The sequence below is a fragment of the Eutrigla gurnardus genome (genome assembly GCF_963514095.1).
Source record: "Eutrigla gurnardus genome assembly, chromosome: 8".
NCBI classification, from domain to species: domain Eukaryota; kingdom Metazoa; phylum Chordata; class Actinopteri; order Perciformes; family Triglidae; genus Eutrigla; species Eutrigla gurnardus.
In genome coordinates, this window is record NC_139922.1 from 9,939,541 (window position 1) to 9,957,967 (window position 18,427).

Consider the following 18,427-nt stretch of genomic DNA (forward strand, 5'->3'; position numbering starts at 1 on the left):
TGCTGTGATCTTTGTACCGGCATGACTCCCATTCAATCAACAATAAAACTGAAGGTAAAAGAAGAAAAAAAAAATCAATATTAGGTTTTATACCGCTGTGATTCACTGGTTTTGTGAAAGTCAGTTTGCATACAGATTGCCAACAGATACAGATTTATTATCAGTAGTGTCGATAGGATTCTCCTCTGAGGATGGACTTATCAAAACTTGATGAAACTATTTTCTCTTACCCCTTATCTTCTGGTCTGCTGTCCACAGGAATTCATACTTGCACATTGAGCATGCCTCAAAAACAGCACATAGGATGCTGCACAACAGGCCGGGCCATTTCAAATCAGTCTTCCTAAAAAATCTATACCATCCCTCTGTGAGTGTGTAGGAAAGCTCCCCTGCATCAATACACAAAACTGCCTTGCTTAAATTCCCTGCCCACCTCTCCATCCAGAGAAACGAGGGGGGCAGAATATTGTGAACACTTCTCAGTACATCGCAATGCAGTTGATCGTTACCACCATCTCTGGTGTAAAGAGTTGAGTCAGTAAGTCACTACGGCAGATAACGTCCCAGAGATTTGTCAAAGATAATCAATACTTGTGCTACTTCTTCTGTCACATCCCAAAACAGAAGTGCACTCGCTTCCCAAACAGCAACTACAAATGATGACAGTTGCCTCAGTGTTCCCAAGAAGTGTCACCTTTACAATGACATATATATATATACACGTGGTGGTGTATAAAAAATAATGTAAAATACACCCATGACATAACTACTATACAAAATAACAAGCAGTTTGATTTAAACTGAAATGTCATTCATGTGCAGATTCTACCACTTTCTACCAAAGAAACATCTGAACGTGGACATTGGTTAAGGGGCCTCCGGTGGGCAGGAAACACGTCATCAGTCAAACCTCCTCCGCTATTTCAACTACAGCCCTGGATGGCTGTGATTGTCAAGAGTTATCACTGAGCACCCCAACAACCTAAATGATAAGCTAAGCTGAAGAAAGGGGAGTTTAAGGTGTAAATGAATGCCTTTCACACAGGTGAAGGACAGTCAGTCTCTATGCACTGGGTCATACAGTATGTTAGCTGACAAATCTCATCAGCCAGTCCTCCTACTCGTTTCCTTTCAGCTGTAGTGCTTTTTTATCAATGCAGACTTGGAGATATCGGCCGTAAAGATGTCTATCTTGTCTCCAATATTATGAAACTACATGGCGCTCGTCTTAAAGGGCGCAAAAGCTTACATTTAAAAAACAGCAACATCTCTTTCCAGGAATCATGACCAGACATACCAAATATGCAAAATGAATAGGTTCAGACCTTATTACAATATTCAATGTATGTTCGGCAAGAAACATGATGTGGATCATCAGAGCTCATTTATAAAATCACAAAAACATTTTGCAAACAGTAGTAAAAGGAGTGTATGTTGAAGAACATTGGATATATTGTTTTGATTTCCATCATGGTATCGAATTTGGTATCAAAAATCGTGGCATTTAGCCAGTATAAGTATCACCTAGTACAACCCTATTTATTAATAGTCAACATTATCATAGTATTCCCTTTTATATACTTCACCTATGACTATAAAAATATATTTTTCACAGCCACTTCCCAGCTAGACTACAGTCCAGAGCACATGCAGAGCAGCCACCCTGCACTAAACCGGCAGGCTGCATGCATAATCTCACATTTTACACTTAAGACTCACATTTTCCGATCTTCGACATCAGATTTCCACAAATTTTCAAAAAAATAAAGTGTTCACCCTCGTCATTGTCAAGTAATGAAACCCTGACACACCGCGGAGGGACTCTCCTGCCTGAAAGCTCCGTGGGCTAGTAAGTATTTTTCACACCGGATGACAGCGGATGAATGTCTGGTTTAGCCCACTTTGCAAGCATTCAGCAGCTAACAGACAAAAGTAATTCTGCCCTGCGGTGCCATAATGGTTACCTTTGCAGCGAGGTGATTTAGAGAAAATACTTTGCAAGGGTTTATAGCATATAGTTGCAGAAGAAAATAAATTGCTTTGATTTGACCGACGGAGGGAGTCAACCCATTTACTCAAATCATCACTTGTAAAGTATGCATTGAACTCAAACGTGACAGCAAAGAGGTATTCCTCTATCAGCAGCACGGAATCGCAGTCCATGGAACAAAGACTGTGGACGTCCCTCATTTCTTACAGTGTAGCTGCTTCATGGCCAGTAGCGACAAGGTCAATATGAGGAGCAGTACTTTGAAAACACATGTATAAACTTCTTCTTACTCTCTGATTCTACCTCTCTCTCACTCTCGGTCTGACAGGCAGCTTTTAACTTTAGCAGTAGCTCCCTGGGTATTGGACCCAAAGCCTGGTATGTCTGTACTCCACAGCAGGGCTCCGACTATATATGTGTGAGTTAGTGTGTGTGTGTGTCAGTAGTTGGCCTTGCTGAAGGGGAAAATACTCGCATTTTAAGTATCTGAGGTTTCAACTTGAAGCCGGCCAGATCCGACCTCGCTGTGGCCCCACATACATCTGTGATCGGTCGTGCTGCTGCAACACTCATCTCTCTCTCGTTTTCCAAATCTCTTTTGCTGATTCGACTCTCTTTTCCCTCCCCGTTCAGGTATTTTCTCCACTTTACTAAAGCGTCTGTACCTCTCTGTCACAGTCTCTCTGTCTTCCTCCATCTCTCCATTGATCAGCAGCAGAGCCAGGCTCACTCCAAGATTGGCACGAAATAACTGCAGAATCCCACCAGGCATATAGACAGCGTGTGTGTGTGTGTGTGTGTGTGTGTGAGAGAGAGGGAGCTAAATGACTGGAGAATCCCACCGAGTGTCTGGATGGTGCGTATGTGCGAGGCCACATGGAGCAGGGCCCATGTAGGGCTCAGCCTCCCAGAGGATAATGACGAGACGTCGTCTGCTCAGTGTCGGCTGGATCCTCCCCTCATTTGCCATCAAACACGCACGCATGTACACAAGCACACATAAAGATGGTAGTGTCACCCAGCAGGAGGACTCCTGTGATATGCAGGCCTACGCACTGACCCACTGTGACACTGATCAAAACACATCACAGTGGCTTCTGTGAGTCTGGAAAGACAAAACAAGAACACAGGACCACGCCAACGTTTCTCACTCATTTAAAAGCTCGGGAATGAAAATCATCCATCCCTTTTCTTCTACCACAGGCGTTCTCGTATCATTTCATTCTTAATTTTCATTAATAAGCAGTAGATTCTCTGGTTTAGTCCAGGCCAGATTATTGGAAAGGATTCATTTTATATTCCCAATACAGAAGACACCACAACTGTGCTTAGAAATGAGATGAAAACAGAAATCAAAAACACATTTTTCCTCAGGCTCACGGTTCACAGACTTTCTTTGAGATGCACTTATTTAATATGCATCATGAAGAAGAGAAGTAAAACAATTTCCCATTTCCCTTGTGCGAACAAAACATTTATAATTTTTATTTGATCAAAGGAATCAAATGCATTTTCCTGCATTTCTCTGTTATAAAGCAGAAAGCAAATGGAAAGTAAAGCTTGAAAAATGATGCTGCATTTACACTCAATTACACTCAAAAAGGTAGTAAGCTAAATAAAAAAAGATTGAAAAATGTAACTATTAACAATTATGTCCTGAATCATTTAAAAAAAATACACTTAAATTGATTTCGAGGCCAACAATCCTCTGATTGTAGCAATTACATTTAAATTAAGGCTGCTGTTTGAGTGGGCCCATAGAACACACACAACAGTACTATAGTAGTAAATAGCATTGATCACTTCACACTAGCTCTGAGTAAAAAGGTTATTTTCTATTCAAACCTAATGAGTAGAATGTATTTTCCCTCCCAGTGTGTCAGACTATTGTATAGTTGGTTAGCTCACAGTCTACTACCGCACAAGAAAAAACAAGTGATCACTGATAACCGGATTGTGACAGCTTCTAAAGACACACAACGAAGGAAGAACTTTATAAACTTTCAAATTGGCTGAAAGTCAGCGAGATGCCTCGGGGCTAATCAGGAGGAAAGACCTTGATGTGTAGGTTAAAGCAGACTGCAATGTAGCAAGCTATTCACACCACACACACACACACACACACACACACACACACACACACACACACACACACACACAGACACACACAGCGTATGATCCGCTGTGCTCTTTTAAAGACAGCCTTCAAAGAGTCTTCACTTCACTCCTCATTATCTCACACCAGCTAATATGATGAAGAAGTTCTCACACACACACACACACACACACACACACACACACACGCACACATATACACAAGCATGCACACACACACAGCATTAAGATCTGGACAATTGCCTCTCATACATGTTGAAATACACAAACACAAACATAGCTTTAAAGCTGTGTGTAAATAAAGGCATGTTGGTGTCTGCATGGGTTTCATTCAAGACAAAGCTACAGATGTGATTGAAAGGAGATGCACGTACAGGCAGGCAGCCACGCACACACACACACACACACACACACTCTCTCTCACACACACGCATGCACAGGTGCACTGCATCGGCACGGGAGCAGAGGAATCAAGCTTCAGCGAGCTGATTATCACATGCTGTATTACTGTATGCCAGGGAAGCCTCGGTGTCCCTGAGCAACGCGGAGATGTGAGCGGAGAGCACCATGAGGCACAGCAATACGTTGTCCGGGTGCATGATGAGCAGCTACACCTTCAAATGCCTCTACTGTACAAACTTTGGAAGGGCAAGCTTCCAGTATTCTGTACTGCAACTTCCCCTCCCCCTCCCCCTCCTCCGACGAACATTTCCCCCTAACTTTCTGTGCATGTGTAACTTAAAACTGCTGCAGTGATGCATATACTTAAGGAGAGGAACTTGTCTTTGCTTTTGAATAATACAGCAGCGAATCCAACTGAGGAATGTGGAACGCTGAAAGCCAAAGTACAAAGGCGAGATTTTACTGAGCGCATACATGAGCAGCAGTTCTTCACCGTGTTTTAACGCAGAAAAGAAAAACAAAAGGTGAAATAGAGAGAAGCATGACTTCTTGACTCAATAAATACATCGTTTACAACTTGACCTCTCAAAGAAAGCTCTAATGGAAAGATAAGACACAAACATAAACTAAATTAACATTACGTCAGAAAACGGCATGAAACCTCGATCACCTCAATAAAATATCACGCAGTTTTCGGCCTCATTTATGGTGACACCATGCAGTAAAATATGATCAGACAATCCGAAAAAGTAAATAATATAGAATAACAGAACAGAATAATTGGAAAATGGATTGGAAAAACAAAATCTAGAGGTTTGTTAAAAAGATGGTTCATTTATTTATTTTTTACGATTTCATTTAACCTTTTTTTTCACATTTAATGTGTGCTGCGACAAATGCAAGACAGGAAAACTAAAAAGATGGAAAGCAAAATGAGCTGGAAGATGAACACAGAGTACAAAAAAAGAATTCTTCCAAACTTACTGGAGGTTAAATGAAAAGCGTTTCTTTCCACAATACTTTTAAATGATTTAACTATATTATTTCTTGATTCATGCAGTTATATCTTCAACATACTCTCTTACTACCTTTTGTGAGGCTCCGTGTTTGACAGCATCTGTTTATATTCATCAGGCTCTACCAACTCAAAGCTTAATGTAAGGAAACAGAGTAATTTATAATTAGGTCCGCCTTGAAATGTTCAGTTTCACATCACTGATTAATGATTGCTGTTTTTTTTCTGTTTATTATTTCTATGGAGCCTTGAATTGAAACCTCACATTTAAAACGACACCAGAGATGCAATAAAGAAAAATATGGCTGATATGATCAGCTTCATATAGAGCACGTCTTTGCTTTGATGAGGGACATGGGTCAAAGGGAGAGATTTCAAAAATCAAACGCAAAAACCCCCCGGAAAAGAAGCCTTGAGATTGTATCATCATATTTACAGGCTTCAGTGGAAGATTGGGGCTCCGATACTCTGCTGGAATACTAATGATGTGACTTAATGTATTGCTGCATCTGACTGGATGACCCTGTCGGGTTAGCTTGACATCAAGTGAACCGCTCGCAAGAATTCTTATTTTGTTCAATCCTGACAATGTTCAGTCATACTCTAAAAATGAAAAAAAAATCTAATTCATGCTGTCTGGGAAAATGTATGGTTTTTACTGCTTGTTTTCGCGTGGCAAGCTGCTGTTCTTTCTCACTTACTTGTCATAATTGTGAGTCTGGAAAGCACCTCAAATTAGAACCACAAGGTTGACAAGCTGAACTGCGGCTGTGACTTATGTCATAGCAAGTCAATCTGTGTTTGCCTCTGAAATTGTGTCATTTTTGAGCGCTGGTCGGAAAACAAGTTCGGTAGCACTGAACAACTTGGATTTCATACTTTTACATCAGACATTCGTTCTGCTTCTAATGACAAGACTTTTCTCTGCGTACAAGCCTAAAGTGACGGCATTCAAAATCACTTCAATCTGATTCCTTTTGGATCCTTAACTCCCCCAGAATAATCTCGAGAACACGAGGGAAAAAAATGAATTTCTTTCTTTTACATCAGACTGAGCCCTAAAAATATCATCTCTCTCTCCATGGCAAACTTTAAAAAAAGGCACAACCCAGACAGGATTGTTATGTCCCAATAATAATAATAATAATAATATACTTTTTCCTTTTAAACATTGCTATTGACATGGGTTAAGAAAAACAATCGTCTGATCTAGGATTGACACAATACAAACATTCGTTATATTAACCTTTTGGATCATCCCTAATATTAATATTCCAATCCATCAGAAAATATCTCTCACCTTCTTTGCAGCATTAATGCACCGCATGTATTGTTTGGCCAGGTCTGAACAACTTAGGGTCTGGTCTTTGTTGTCCCTGTAGCAAGATAAAATCTGAGCCTGCAGGCCGAGACACACCGCGTCTGTATTGCGAGATCTGCAAAAGACAAACACAGAGATACAAAAAGATGGAATTATGGATTTTTATTGGTCGTTCTAAAAATACAACCAACAAAATCAATCATCACATCATGTACATATAAAACTCAGACAGCATTTTCAGCCGGTGAACACACTGGAGCATTTAGAAGCTAGAGAGACACGTTTTGCCCTCAGCAGTTGGTGGAGGCGAAAATGTAAATTCATCAGGTTGCAGCAGAAAAAACTGAAATGAAACGGATGATAATGTCGTCCGTAACTGTTGGCTGTGTAGATGAGCAACTGTTTGCAAACAAGTCTGCATATAAACTTAAAGGTGATGATGTCAGTGTTGTGTTGACAGCTCGTTTCAACTGCACTCAAGTGGCTAAAAAAAAAATTTAACGGAATAAATTATAAAAATTAAAACACAAGCTTAGCTAATTTAAAGTGTCAATCATAAAAACTGTAGTATGTTTGATTACAAGGAGTTTCAGTGATTTGATTGTTCATTGACTGTTGTTTATTGACTGTTTATACACTGTCAGGAAAAGTTAGCATGTATGTATCTGGTTTCTGCCAGGTGGAAGCTAACTTTGCTAACGGGGTAGCACCAGAAGCAAGATGGAGCAGATGCAGTACGGTTGCCGCTCTACCCAATCCACCAATCCAAATCCACTAAAACAGTCTTGTTTCGCTCAGTCCTTACAGAACTTAAATGGTCACTGTGATGTGCATTATTATATGACTTTGATAGATCTGTACTGCTACAGGTCACAGCTAACTCCAACTGCATGCACGTCTTTGCCACAGCAGAACTAAATAAAAAAAACTAGAAGACAAAACTAAGAAGAAGAAAGAAGAAAAAAAAACAACAAAACAGGTCTGATTAAATGAGGCAAGAGAAAAATGAAAAACAATTAACAACCTCTTTCACTGCAACCTGTTTAACAACCTATGGTGTGTATAGTACGTGCCTCATTGCAAATCATGCAATTAGTGCTCAATCACATTTAATTGAGTGGGTAGGATCATTCTGATCAAGTACAGCAGAAAAAGTGTGCTTTGAGAGACGGAATCAGTCGTGCTTAATTTGATATGTGGGCTGTATTATAATTGGTCTTTGCCTGTCTATCTGTGCGATTGTTAACTATGACAGGCTTGCTGGCTGGGTGCCGCGCTGTAATGGATTCTGACTGATTGAAGCAGAGACAAGCGCATTATGTACTCCCACGCAGGTAAAGAAAGGGACATGCACAACACACACACACACACACACACACACACACACACACACAGACAAACACACACACACACACCTCCCTACACCTCGATCTCCTCTACGCTTGGCCCCTATACACACTTTCACTGTGAGGAGCATTTAATAACAGATTTAATTGAAAGCCAAATTAAAGGGGTATTTTTTGGCTTTGATTCATGAAGGAGAGCTGACCCCCCCCCCCCCACACCATGTTTCAATTACAGCATATCGGTATCCACACAGGCACACACGCACTTTATCATCAGCTATAGTATCATGGATGAAATGAGTGAGTTTATCTCAGCGTGGGTGACAGAGGTTAAAGAGGAAAATGAGACTGATAGAAAAACATAGAGAATGAAGGAAGTCAGATACAATGATAGAGAGTGAAGGAATGAAGCATTCTGTGTTCTCTGACCTATCAGATTACCCCCCGTCCCAACACCACCTCCAATGATTTATATCTCGTCTGTTTAATCTGTCTTTTTCCACTTTTTTGTGTCGTCGTCCCTCCCCCTCCCCCCTCTATTTCTCTCATCGCATTAAGAACATAGAGAGGACGACACCAAAGCGTGCCATCTTTATCTCTCTCGCCATTTCAGGCTGCCAAAGATAAGGAACTCTCCTTTAATTTGAAATAAATGGCCTTCATCAGGGAAGCCAAAGCCTCCTGATAGCGCTGCGTGGTTTATTAAAGATGCTTGAAGCAGAAAATTGGCTCAGCCGCAGCAAAAGCTAAAGCTCTGTCCACATGCTACACCAAATTGAAGGTGAGGTCTTAAATCAACAATATTAACTGAGCCGCTTAGAAAAATAAATAGAGAAAGAGCGGGGCAGCTTTTTCTTTTTTGGGGGGGGGGCTGGAACAAGCAGTAAAGCAGCGACAGCTTGTCCAGCCATGTACGGTTTGTCGCCGTCGTTAATGTGTGCATGCGCTGTGAAAGCATTTAATGTGTGTGGGGGCAGTCATTTTTTGGGAGAGTTCTCCACGCATCTGTGAGCGGTAAATATGACAAAACACAAACAGTAAGATTAGTTGCTTAATTAATGGCGCTGCCCATTATTTTTAATCTCCGGCAGCGGAGGCGGACAGAACAGAGGCCTCAGACTTCTGGACCACGCAGACCGGCTTACCGAGACAAAGAGAGGGAGGGACATGAAAGGGGAGAAATTGGAAAATGGAAAATACACAAAAACACACTACCGACTACAAAAGCCTCTGGCAAAGCTACGAGTCTGATAAGGAAGATGCATTTATCGCTTCTAAACCATGCATCTCTCAGAGTTGGAGTGATGTTTTTTTGTGTTTTTCTTAATAGCTTTGGCTACACATGTGAAGCATTGTTTGTCCAACATGCCATTTTATTTCTATCCTGTCAACTACAAAGTATTGGTATCTGCACTGTGTTTCAGGCAACCAATTAGTATATTGTGTTAACATCTCACAGGGAGAAGCGCCCAAGGAAGAAAAATAAAACAATATTTTGACTGACTTGAGGGCTACAAAACAAGTTCAGTGCACATCTTGCTCATGTGCCAACACACCGTGCATATTCTGTATTAGTTTTGACATGTTATGAATGTAGTGTGTCCTTGATACTATTTTTTTTATCGTGCTTGGCTCCGACTGTGTATTCCAATGTCAACAACTAAAACAACTGCGTCTTTCAATATTTATTTAAAGATTAAGGATTGAAAAAAACAAATTGTCACACAAAACGTATTGCAATACACGCGCTTCCCAAAGTGGCAGACAAATAGCCGATTACCGACATCATTGTGACATCTTTCTATACAGTAGTTAAGTCACATTCTGTGGGGATGGAGCATAGACTGTATAAAAGAAGTGGACGTAGTCATCGCGATGTCACCCATTTGTTTGTGGACTACGGTTTTTAAGAGTTGGGCATTTGGTCGTCACCACCTCGGGGTTTTGCAACCAGTGGAGGAGAGCTGGAGGAACGACAGGTAGATCTGACGAAGACGAATGGCAGAGCTGCAACCTTGCTGCATCTGGCCCCTTGTTAAGGATAGCTGTAACATTTTCCTTGAATTATGGTAGCTAAGTATTAAAGTCATCTCCGAATGTAATTGCATTCCGATGCCACAGTAGAGACGCCACCGCCGTGGTAGGGACCTGTCAATCACAAACAATGAACATCATGCTGTATTGGAGAAGGCTAGAGACCGAAAACATATACTCATGTTTACAGAGACAATAAATCAAGTGAGACGGTCATTTTCTCATCGACTTCTGTGCATTGTTTTTGCAACCAGATGAGTTGCCCCCTGGTGGCCAATAGAGTGAATGCAAGTTAAAAGCATTTCAGCTTTGGCTTCACTTTTCAGAGTCAGAGTTTGCAGCCTGGGAGAGAGGGCAGTCCAAAAGGTTATTGATTTTAACTCTCATGGTTTGTTTTGTCTTATGACACATGAAATCTGATGATCCAATCCAATGAAAACATATCCTCATTGGTGCGCTATGCAAAAAACAAATATCCTTATTGGGCCAATTTAACATTTTCGCAAAATTATCATGACAAATATAATAACAAACATTACACTTTACTGCTGTGTCCATACAGGGTGTGGCTGTCTGGAAGTAAGTATGCTGAAGTAAGGCTGATAGCTCTGCTCCCGAAACCGTTGATTCACTCCAGGGAAGTGAAGAAGAGTTTGGTATCAACATGGTATATGCAGCATCAAAAGTGAGCTGCATTCAATGAGCCGTGGCCTGACGGTCCACTGCGGACGACAAATTAGCTTGGATAGGTCCCATATGATGAAAAAAATGTTTAATCCCTGGTGTCGAGAGAAAGACGCGGTGAAGGATTCCCATCGCCCCTAAAGAACCTTGATGCTCTGAAGGGAGAACGAGAGACTCTGAGGTAAACAGGTCCATCCTTGTCCACTGAGGCAAGAAATGACATTTGACATGTCAGAGGGTCAGAATCCCTGAACAAACCGCTTTACCATTACAGTCTTGATTAATATTGGTGCGTTGGTGAAGTGAAGAGAAAAAGAGAGATGATAAGCAGGGAGAAAGAGGGCTAGAGAGGTGAAGAGGAAAACAGCTAGAGAGACAGCGTTGCCTCTTATCACTTGCTTGTAGCTTGTATGTACCTGCACCCAGACAGCTTTTCAATTGACTGAAGGCACACATCCTGTTCTCCTCTATCTTGTATCTCCACACTCCTTCACTCATCCTCTCCCTATCTCTCCATTCCTATCACAACCAGAGGGTACTCTATATGCTGGTACTCCGACTTCACCGTGTCCCTGGAAAACACTGAGGTGGAGGTAGAGTACTTCATTTCTCCCAATGTCTCTCACTTTTGCAACTGAATGCTTCTTATGGTTTATGTAACTGTAATGAATATGCACAGCTCCTACAAGAAGAAACATATCCATTACATGAAAAAGGGTTTTGTTAAGAGTTTGTCTTTGTTGTTTTGCTGCTCGGAAATGTTGTAAAAGGCTAAACAGCCTGCTTTCAAATACAGTCTGACACACTGTGGAACAAATACTATAAAGTAACCCTGGGTTTCCATCCTATCGGGCTCATGTAAAATGTACACTCAGCATCAATGAAAACTTAACACTTACAATACCACTCTAGTTTTAGCTCAGAGTTTAGTATTTGTATTTACTACTCATACTTGAGTAGTAATGAGCCAAACAAGTGAAATCTGGGTGGTTGTTTTGCCATTGACCTACGGTCACACCTGACTGCACTTGCTTTGTAATTAGAGCAATGTCGTTGTGCTCGTTGTGTTTGCTGCCAATCCTGTGAGTTTTTGGGATTGGTTCTTGTTCTCTATAAAAAGCCATGTTGAAAAAATGACTTTTCATTGTCCTGGATGCCATTATGCCTCGCCTATCAGAGAACGACCGACATCGAGCTTTGGGTCTGTTGGAGGGTGGACTGTCGATTCAACAGGTGGCCCATAGAATGGGTTGTTCTCCACCCACAATAATGAACTTGAGACGCCGGTTCAACGAAACCCAGTCTGAGGGATAGAGCACGTCCTGGACGCGAAAGAGTGACGACTGAGGCCGACGACCGTTACATTGTGATGCAGCACCTGCAGGACAGGTTCCAGACAGCTGCCCAGACGGCTGCAGAGACTCCAGGCAGGCACCAACCACGCATCAGTACCAGTACTGTACGTCGGCGCCTGCATTCTGCCAACTTAGCGGCCAGAAGACCCAATATTGGACCTGTCTTGACCAATGAACGTCGCCAGAATCGTGTGGAATGGGCTCGGCGCCACCTACCCTGGACTCAGGCACACTGGCGTGGAGTCCTCTTCTCTGATGAGTCCAGATTCTGTCAGTACAGGAGCGACGGACGTCAGCGGGTGTGGCGCCGCCCTGGGGAGAGGTATGCACAGTGCTGCGTGCGTCAGCGCGATCGATGGGGTGGTGTGGGTGTTATGGTGTGGGCTGGCATCTCTGCCAACCATAAAACCCCACTGGTCATCATTAATGGCAACCTCACTGCCAGACTTTACATTGACGAGGTGCTGGAGACAACGTGTGTGCCGTTCATCAGGAATCATCCTGAGATCAGCATTCTGCAGCAGGATAACGCCCGCCCGCATGCTGCACGTGTCACCACAGCGTATCTTGAGCAACAGAACATCGATGTGCTGGACTGGCCACCATACTCGCCGGATCTCTCACCCATTGAGCACCTCTGGGACCAGCTGGGACGACGTGTCTCTCGACGTGTGCCTCCACCCAGGAATCGCCAGGAACTGGTGGCTGCGTTGCACCAGGAATGGGCAAACATACTCCAGGACAATGTTGGATGTCTTATACGGTCAATGCGTAGACGTTGTGTGGCCTGTCTTGATGCTAATGGCGGTAACACGAGATATTGAAATTTCAGGAATTTGGAAATTGGGCATGTCATTGTTAAATGTCAATAAAATTATGAAATAGTGTACTTTTTGTTGCTTTCTTTCAAAACTCATCAGTAAAATATCCATACTAACCGAATATAAAAGTTCAAGTACCTACATCAAAAGGATCCGACCACACATAAAAAAATACCAGTGTTAAGTTTTCATTGATGCTGAGTGTATTTATTCAGTGACAGAAGCTTGTAGAAGTTGAGCATGTTTGATTTAAGAAATGATTTAAATAGTGATAGCATGTCCTAAATGATCTGTGTTTACATGATGAATGCCTTGTCATAATTCCATTCACCATTTGAGCGCATTGGATAACTTCATGGTATACCTAGTGAAGCTTCAACACTCTCCCTTTCCCCTTCCATCCAAATCAGGCTGCTTTATAACTGCTCTTCTCAAACACACAGTTAAAAATTCAACAACATGAAATAAACACATTTGAAATTAGGGCTGGGTATTGTTTAGAATCTCACGATTCGATTCGATTTCGATTCGTTGGGTCACGATTCGATTCAATATCGATTCGATTCGATATTGATTGAAATGCTTCGATATCGATTCAGTATCAAGTAGAAATACACAAGTAAGAGTACCAGATCATTTTTTCAAATAATGTATTTAGATTCATGCCTTATGAACAGCCGTGGTATAACTCATAGCATGATAAAACAGGACACTGCTTAAACACTGAACTACAGTGCATGTAACGGGTTCACACCGGCCACGGAAGCTATGGTAGTAGACAGTAGTAGTGCAGATACACCGTTGAAATGCACATATTTGTTTATCTACTCTTCACATTTATTAAATGTATTGTCTCTTCCCGTTTCCCAGTGCGAGTTGAGATACACAAATATGATCGCATTTGTCAATCGCGGTATTTTATTTTGAAAATTGTTTTTATTTTGAAAATTGACCGGATTGTCTCGTGTCTCTTTGTGTGATTTCCTGCCAGAATTGATGCGTTCGCTCGCGGCACGCGCAAAAAATAGAGTAGACACCGAAACCATCGCTTCATGGCGCGGGACGGCCGCGCTTATTCGCGGCGCTCCGTGTCTGGTGTGAACGACACTATCGCTTAACAAGGGCGCCGAAAGGAAGCGGGCTCCGCTACGTGCCTATTCGCGGCGCTTCCGCGGCCGGTGTGAACGCTGTACTCACTCCGGTCGCCATATTGTAATGGTTTGGTCTAGTGCGGCCCCCGTCCGTACAGCGCGAATCACACGAAGGTGTCGGTCACAGCGCCCCCACTGGCCAGGGGCTTGAATCGATTCAGAAGATGGCTGAATCGATATTGAATTGCGGGGAAAAGAATCGCAATGCATTGCTGAATCGATATTTTTACCCATCCCTATTTGAAATGTACCTGGTTCTCACTTCAGTGAGCCATACACACACACACACACACACACACAAACACGCACGTTTGGTTGGCTGGTTGGCTCTTCTCGTGCAGCACAACAACAATGGCCATACAGTCTGCCTTTTAACTTTTGTTTCCAGGCTTATCACTGAGTGACCACCGAAGGCTGGTATCATCTGACAAAGGCGTTTGGGATCTGACAAAGGCCGGCTATTAAGGCTAGCTCGACTACTACTGTAACAGACAGCTGCTCTTGCTGAAACCGGCCTGAGTGGTCTGGCGTGGGTTTCTGTTCCTTTCCACTCTGAAGAGGAAGCTGTCTCCCTCGCCCTCTCACACATAAAAAGCATCTAGACAAGGAAGTCAAATGTTTCCATCCTCATGTCTCTTTCATTCTGTATGTAATGCCACAGTTAGGTAAAGCCTGTCAATTTAGCAAATGCAAAATGTCGGTTAGTTATTTGCAGCAAAATGACATCTCAATGACTATTGCAGAAATCTCGTTTTAGTTTGATCCAGAATTACTGACTGATTCTCACGACAAGATTTCATCTCAGCTTGACTTGTAGTCCCTGTCCACCCAGGTACAGCAAATAATCATCAGCCACTACTGGAGCTTTAGGGTGTAACAGTAACAATCTACTGATGTAGACTTGGAGTCATCTCAGGTTCCGTGATGAAGATTGCAGCAGTATGCTCAATCGAGTTTCACGGATGCAATCCTCCCGAGTCTGACTGAAGTCACATTTCCAATCAATCACTAACCTGGCAATCCCTCTGGTCCCTAAAGGATACCTGTCAGATGAGAGGGTGATAAAAGTCTCAAACACACTGAAAGCATCTGACGTGTCTGACGCATCTGATGTTTAAAGTACACCTATTGTTTAAAATGGGCGAACGTGCACCAAGAGTGCCGTGATGCGCATCAATCTGCTGTGGCCTCCCTTCTCTGACCTTGTTTAGAATTTGGGGGAATTAAATGAGGACCCAGTGACCAAATAGCTAAAAGGAATCAAAAGCGAATTAGTTTGGGCGAAGGCAGAGTTCACCCTGGACAGGTCGCCAGTTTATCACAGGGCTGACATGTAGAGACAGACAGGTAACCAGTCTATCACAGGGCTGACATGTAGAGACAGACAGGTAACCAGTCTATCACAGGGCTGACATGTAGAGACAGACAGGTAACCAGTCTATCACAGGGCCGACATGTAGAGACAGACAGGTAACCAGTCTATCGCATGGGCCGACATGTAGAGACAGACAGGTAACCAGTCTATCACAGGGCTGACATGTAGAGACAGACAGGTAACCAGTCTATCACAGGGCTGACATGTAGAGACAGACAGGTAACCAGTCTATCGCAGGGCCGACATGTAGAGACAGACAGGTAACCAGTCTATCGCAGGGCCGACATGTAGAGACAGACAGGTAACCAGTCTATCACAGGGCTGACATGTAGAGACAGACAGGTAACCAGTCTATCACAGGGCTGACATGTAGAGACAGACAGGTAACCAGTCTATCACAGGGCTGACATGTAGAGACAGACAGGTAACCAGTCTATCACAGGGCTGACATGTAGAGACAGACAGGTAACCAGTCTATCACAGGGCCGACATGTAGAGACAGACAGGTAACCAGTCTATCACAGGGCTGACATGTAGAGACAGACAGGTAACCAGTCTATCGCAGGGCCGACATGTAGAGACAGACAGGTAACCAGTCTATCACAGGGCTGACATGTAGAGACAGACAGGTAACCAGTCTATCACAGGGCTGACATGTAGAGACAGACAGGTAACCAGTCTATCACAGGGCTGACATGTAGAGACAGACAGGTAACCAGTCTATCACAGGGCTGACATGTAGAGACAGACAGGTAACCAGTCTATCACAGGGCCGACATGTAGAGACAGACAGGTAACCAGTCTATCACAGGGCTGACATGTAGAGACAGACAGGTAACCAGTCTATCACAGGGCCAACATGTAGAGACAGACAGGTAACCAGTATATCACAGGGCTGACATGTAGAGACAGACAGGTAAACAGTCTATCACAGGGCTGACATGAAGAGACAGACAGGTAACCAGTCTATCACAGGGCTGACATGTAGAGACAGACAGGTAACCAGTCTATCACAGGGCTGACATGTAGAGACAGACAGGTAACCAGTCTATCACAGGGCCGACATGTAGAGACAGACAGGTAACCAGTCTATCACAGGGCCAACATGTAGAGACAGACAGGTAACCAGTATATCACAGGGCTGACATGTAGAGACAGACAGGTAACCAGTATATCACAGGGCTGACATGTAGAGACAGACAGGTAACCAGTCTAACACAGGGCTGACATGTAGAGACAGACAGGTTACCAGTCTATCACTATTCTATTTGTACTTCTTTTACTTGCAGGTATGTTTTGTATGTACAACACTTTTGTTTTCTTACTTCCCTCCTGCACAAGCTGTAAACATTGCAAGGCAACATATTGTATCAGTGTCAGTGTACTGGAGTGGACCGGAAATATGATATTGACCCATGTTTCAATTTTATATATATATAAAGAGTTAAAAATAATATTTCTATACATTTATTAATATCACTATATTCCTTTTCGTCCTGTGATTTTGGGATTCCTCAACATGATAATAATAATATCGAGGAATGATTCAAAGTGATTTTCAATGTCCAGTCTGTTTCTCTCTATTACTAACACTACTGCAGGCTGTCTGCATACTAAAATGTAATTAATTCAAGATGAATCACACTGATCAAAGAGCCATGCCACAGAAGCTAACCCAATTTGTATGAGTTTCCTCTCGTTTTAAGGCACTTTAGATGTCAGATTTAAATAAAGATACCTGCTTCAACTCATCTAGTCTGATTCACTGACTAGAAGTATTTTGAAGGATTGGTCGGAGTGCCGGGACCAAAGTTAATAAGGTTCGAGGCTCACACCCAGGGTCCTGTAGCAGTGGCTGACAACTTCACCTAAAACAGGGACCATCTCTCAACATCATATATTATAATAGAAAGCAATGTTTAAGCCATTCTCTACTAAATAAATTGATCAATCACGAGACGAGATGCCTCGAGGTGGCTAATGTTTCCTAGGAGAAACCCTGTACTGCATAAAAACTTTTTATGGACTTTTCTCCTATGGCTTTGGGCAGATGAAGACGGATGGCTTAAGGCTATTAACTGCCAATAAAATGAATAGAGTCAGAGCTAGCAATAAGGGTTTACACAGCTGAGGTGAAAAGAGACAGTAAAGCAGTCAGTCCAACAATCTGAGGACATGATGTCACTGACAGGCACTGTGTTCATTTTAATCATAACCTATGCGACTGACAGGAAGTATAAACTGGACACTACAGCAAATGAAGATAATTACACTTTGGGTAGTGCTACATAAACTCCCATTAAAAGGCTTCTTAATAGTTATTTTCCAGACAATCTGTTCATATATTCATAGACACTGGGCTTTTTGGGAGGGAGGGGCAGGAGCTCAAACCAAACGTTTCATAAAGCGAGTGAGACGGGCTGCAGCAGCACAGCCAGGATGGGAAAGTTAAGCATTTTTGTGAACATTAAAGCACAAAACAATTTCTAGTAGTAATCTGAAATACAAGTATGCACCATAAAAGGAGCAGAATAGGTCCTCTTAGAGAGGTAGATCATATATAGCTCATGTTCAATGGTACCAGCCTTTTTCTCAGCAGACATTTTGGTGTAACAATAAATACGGCTCTAAGAAGCGAACCGTGTTGTAGCCACGTATACAGGTCCACTGTGTAGATTATTTTGTATAATCTAACAGCATACACACAGACATGCTCTTATCCTCACACCACTCATTAAAGTAACCCTACTGAATTCCCCGGAGGTTCGGGTTAGACTAGATTACAGAAGGAATGAAAGCCTAATCCATGCTAAAAACC

At 42.5% G+C, this 18,427-nt stretch overlaps 1 protein-coding gene across 2 annotated transcripts in view; it reads right to left on the reverse strand.

Annotated features, from left to right (window-relative positions):
• The window catches only part of LOC311016839 (MICOS complex subunit mic25a-like), a 76,404-nt gene that overhangs the window by 13,744 nt on the left and 44,233 nt on the right, over positions 1 to 18,427 (reverse strand). For both annotated transcript variants that reach the window (XM_084014809.1, XM_084014808.1), the window contains one exon: positions 6,823 to 6,958. In XM_084014809.1, coding sequence (XP_083870935.1) covers positions 6,823 to 6,958 — 136 coding nt within the window. The remainder of the gene's footprint in view (positions 1 to 6,822; positions 6,959 to 18,427) is intronic.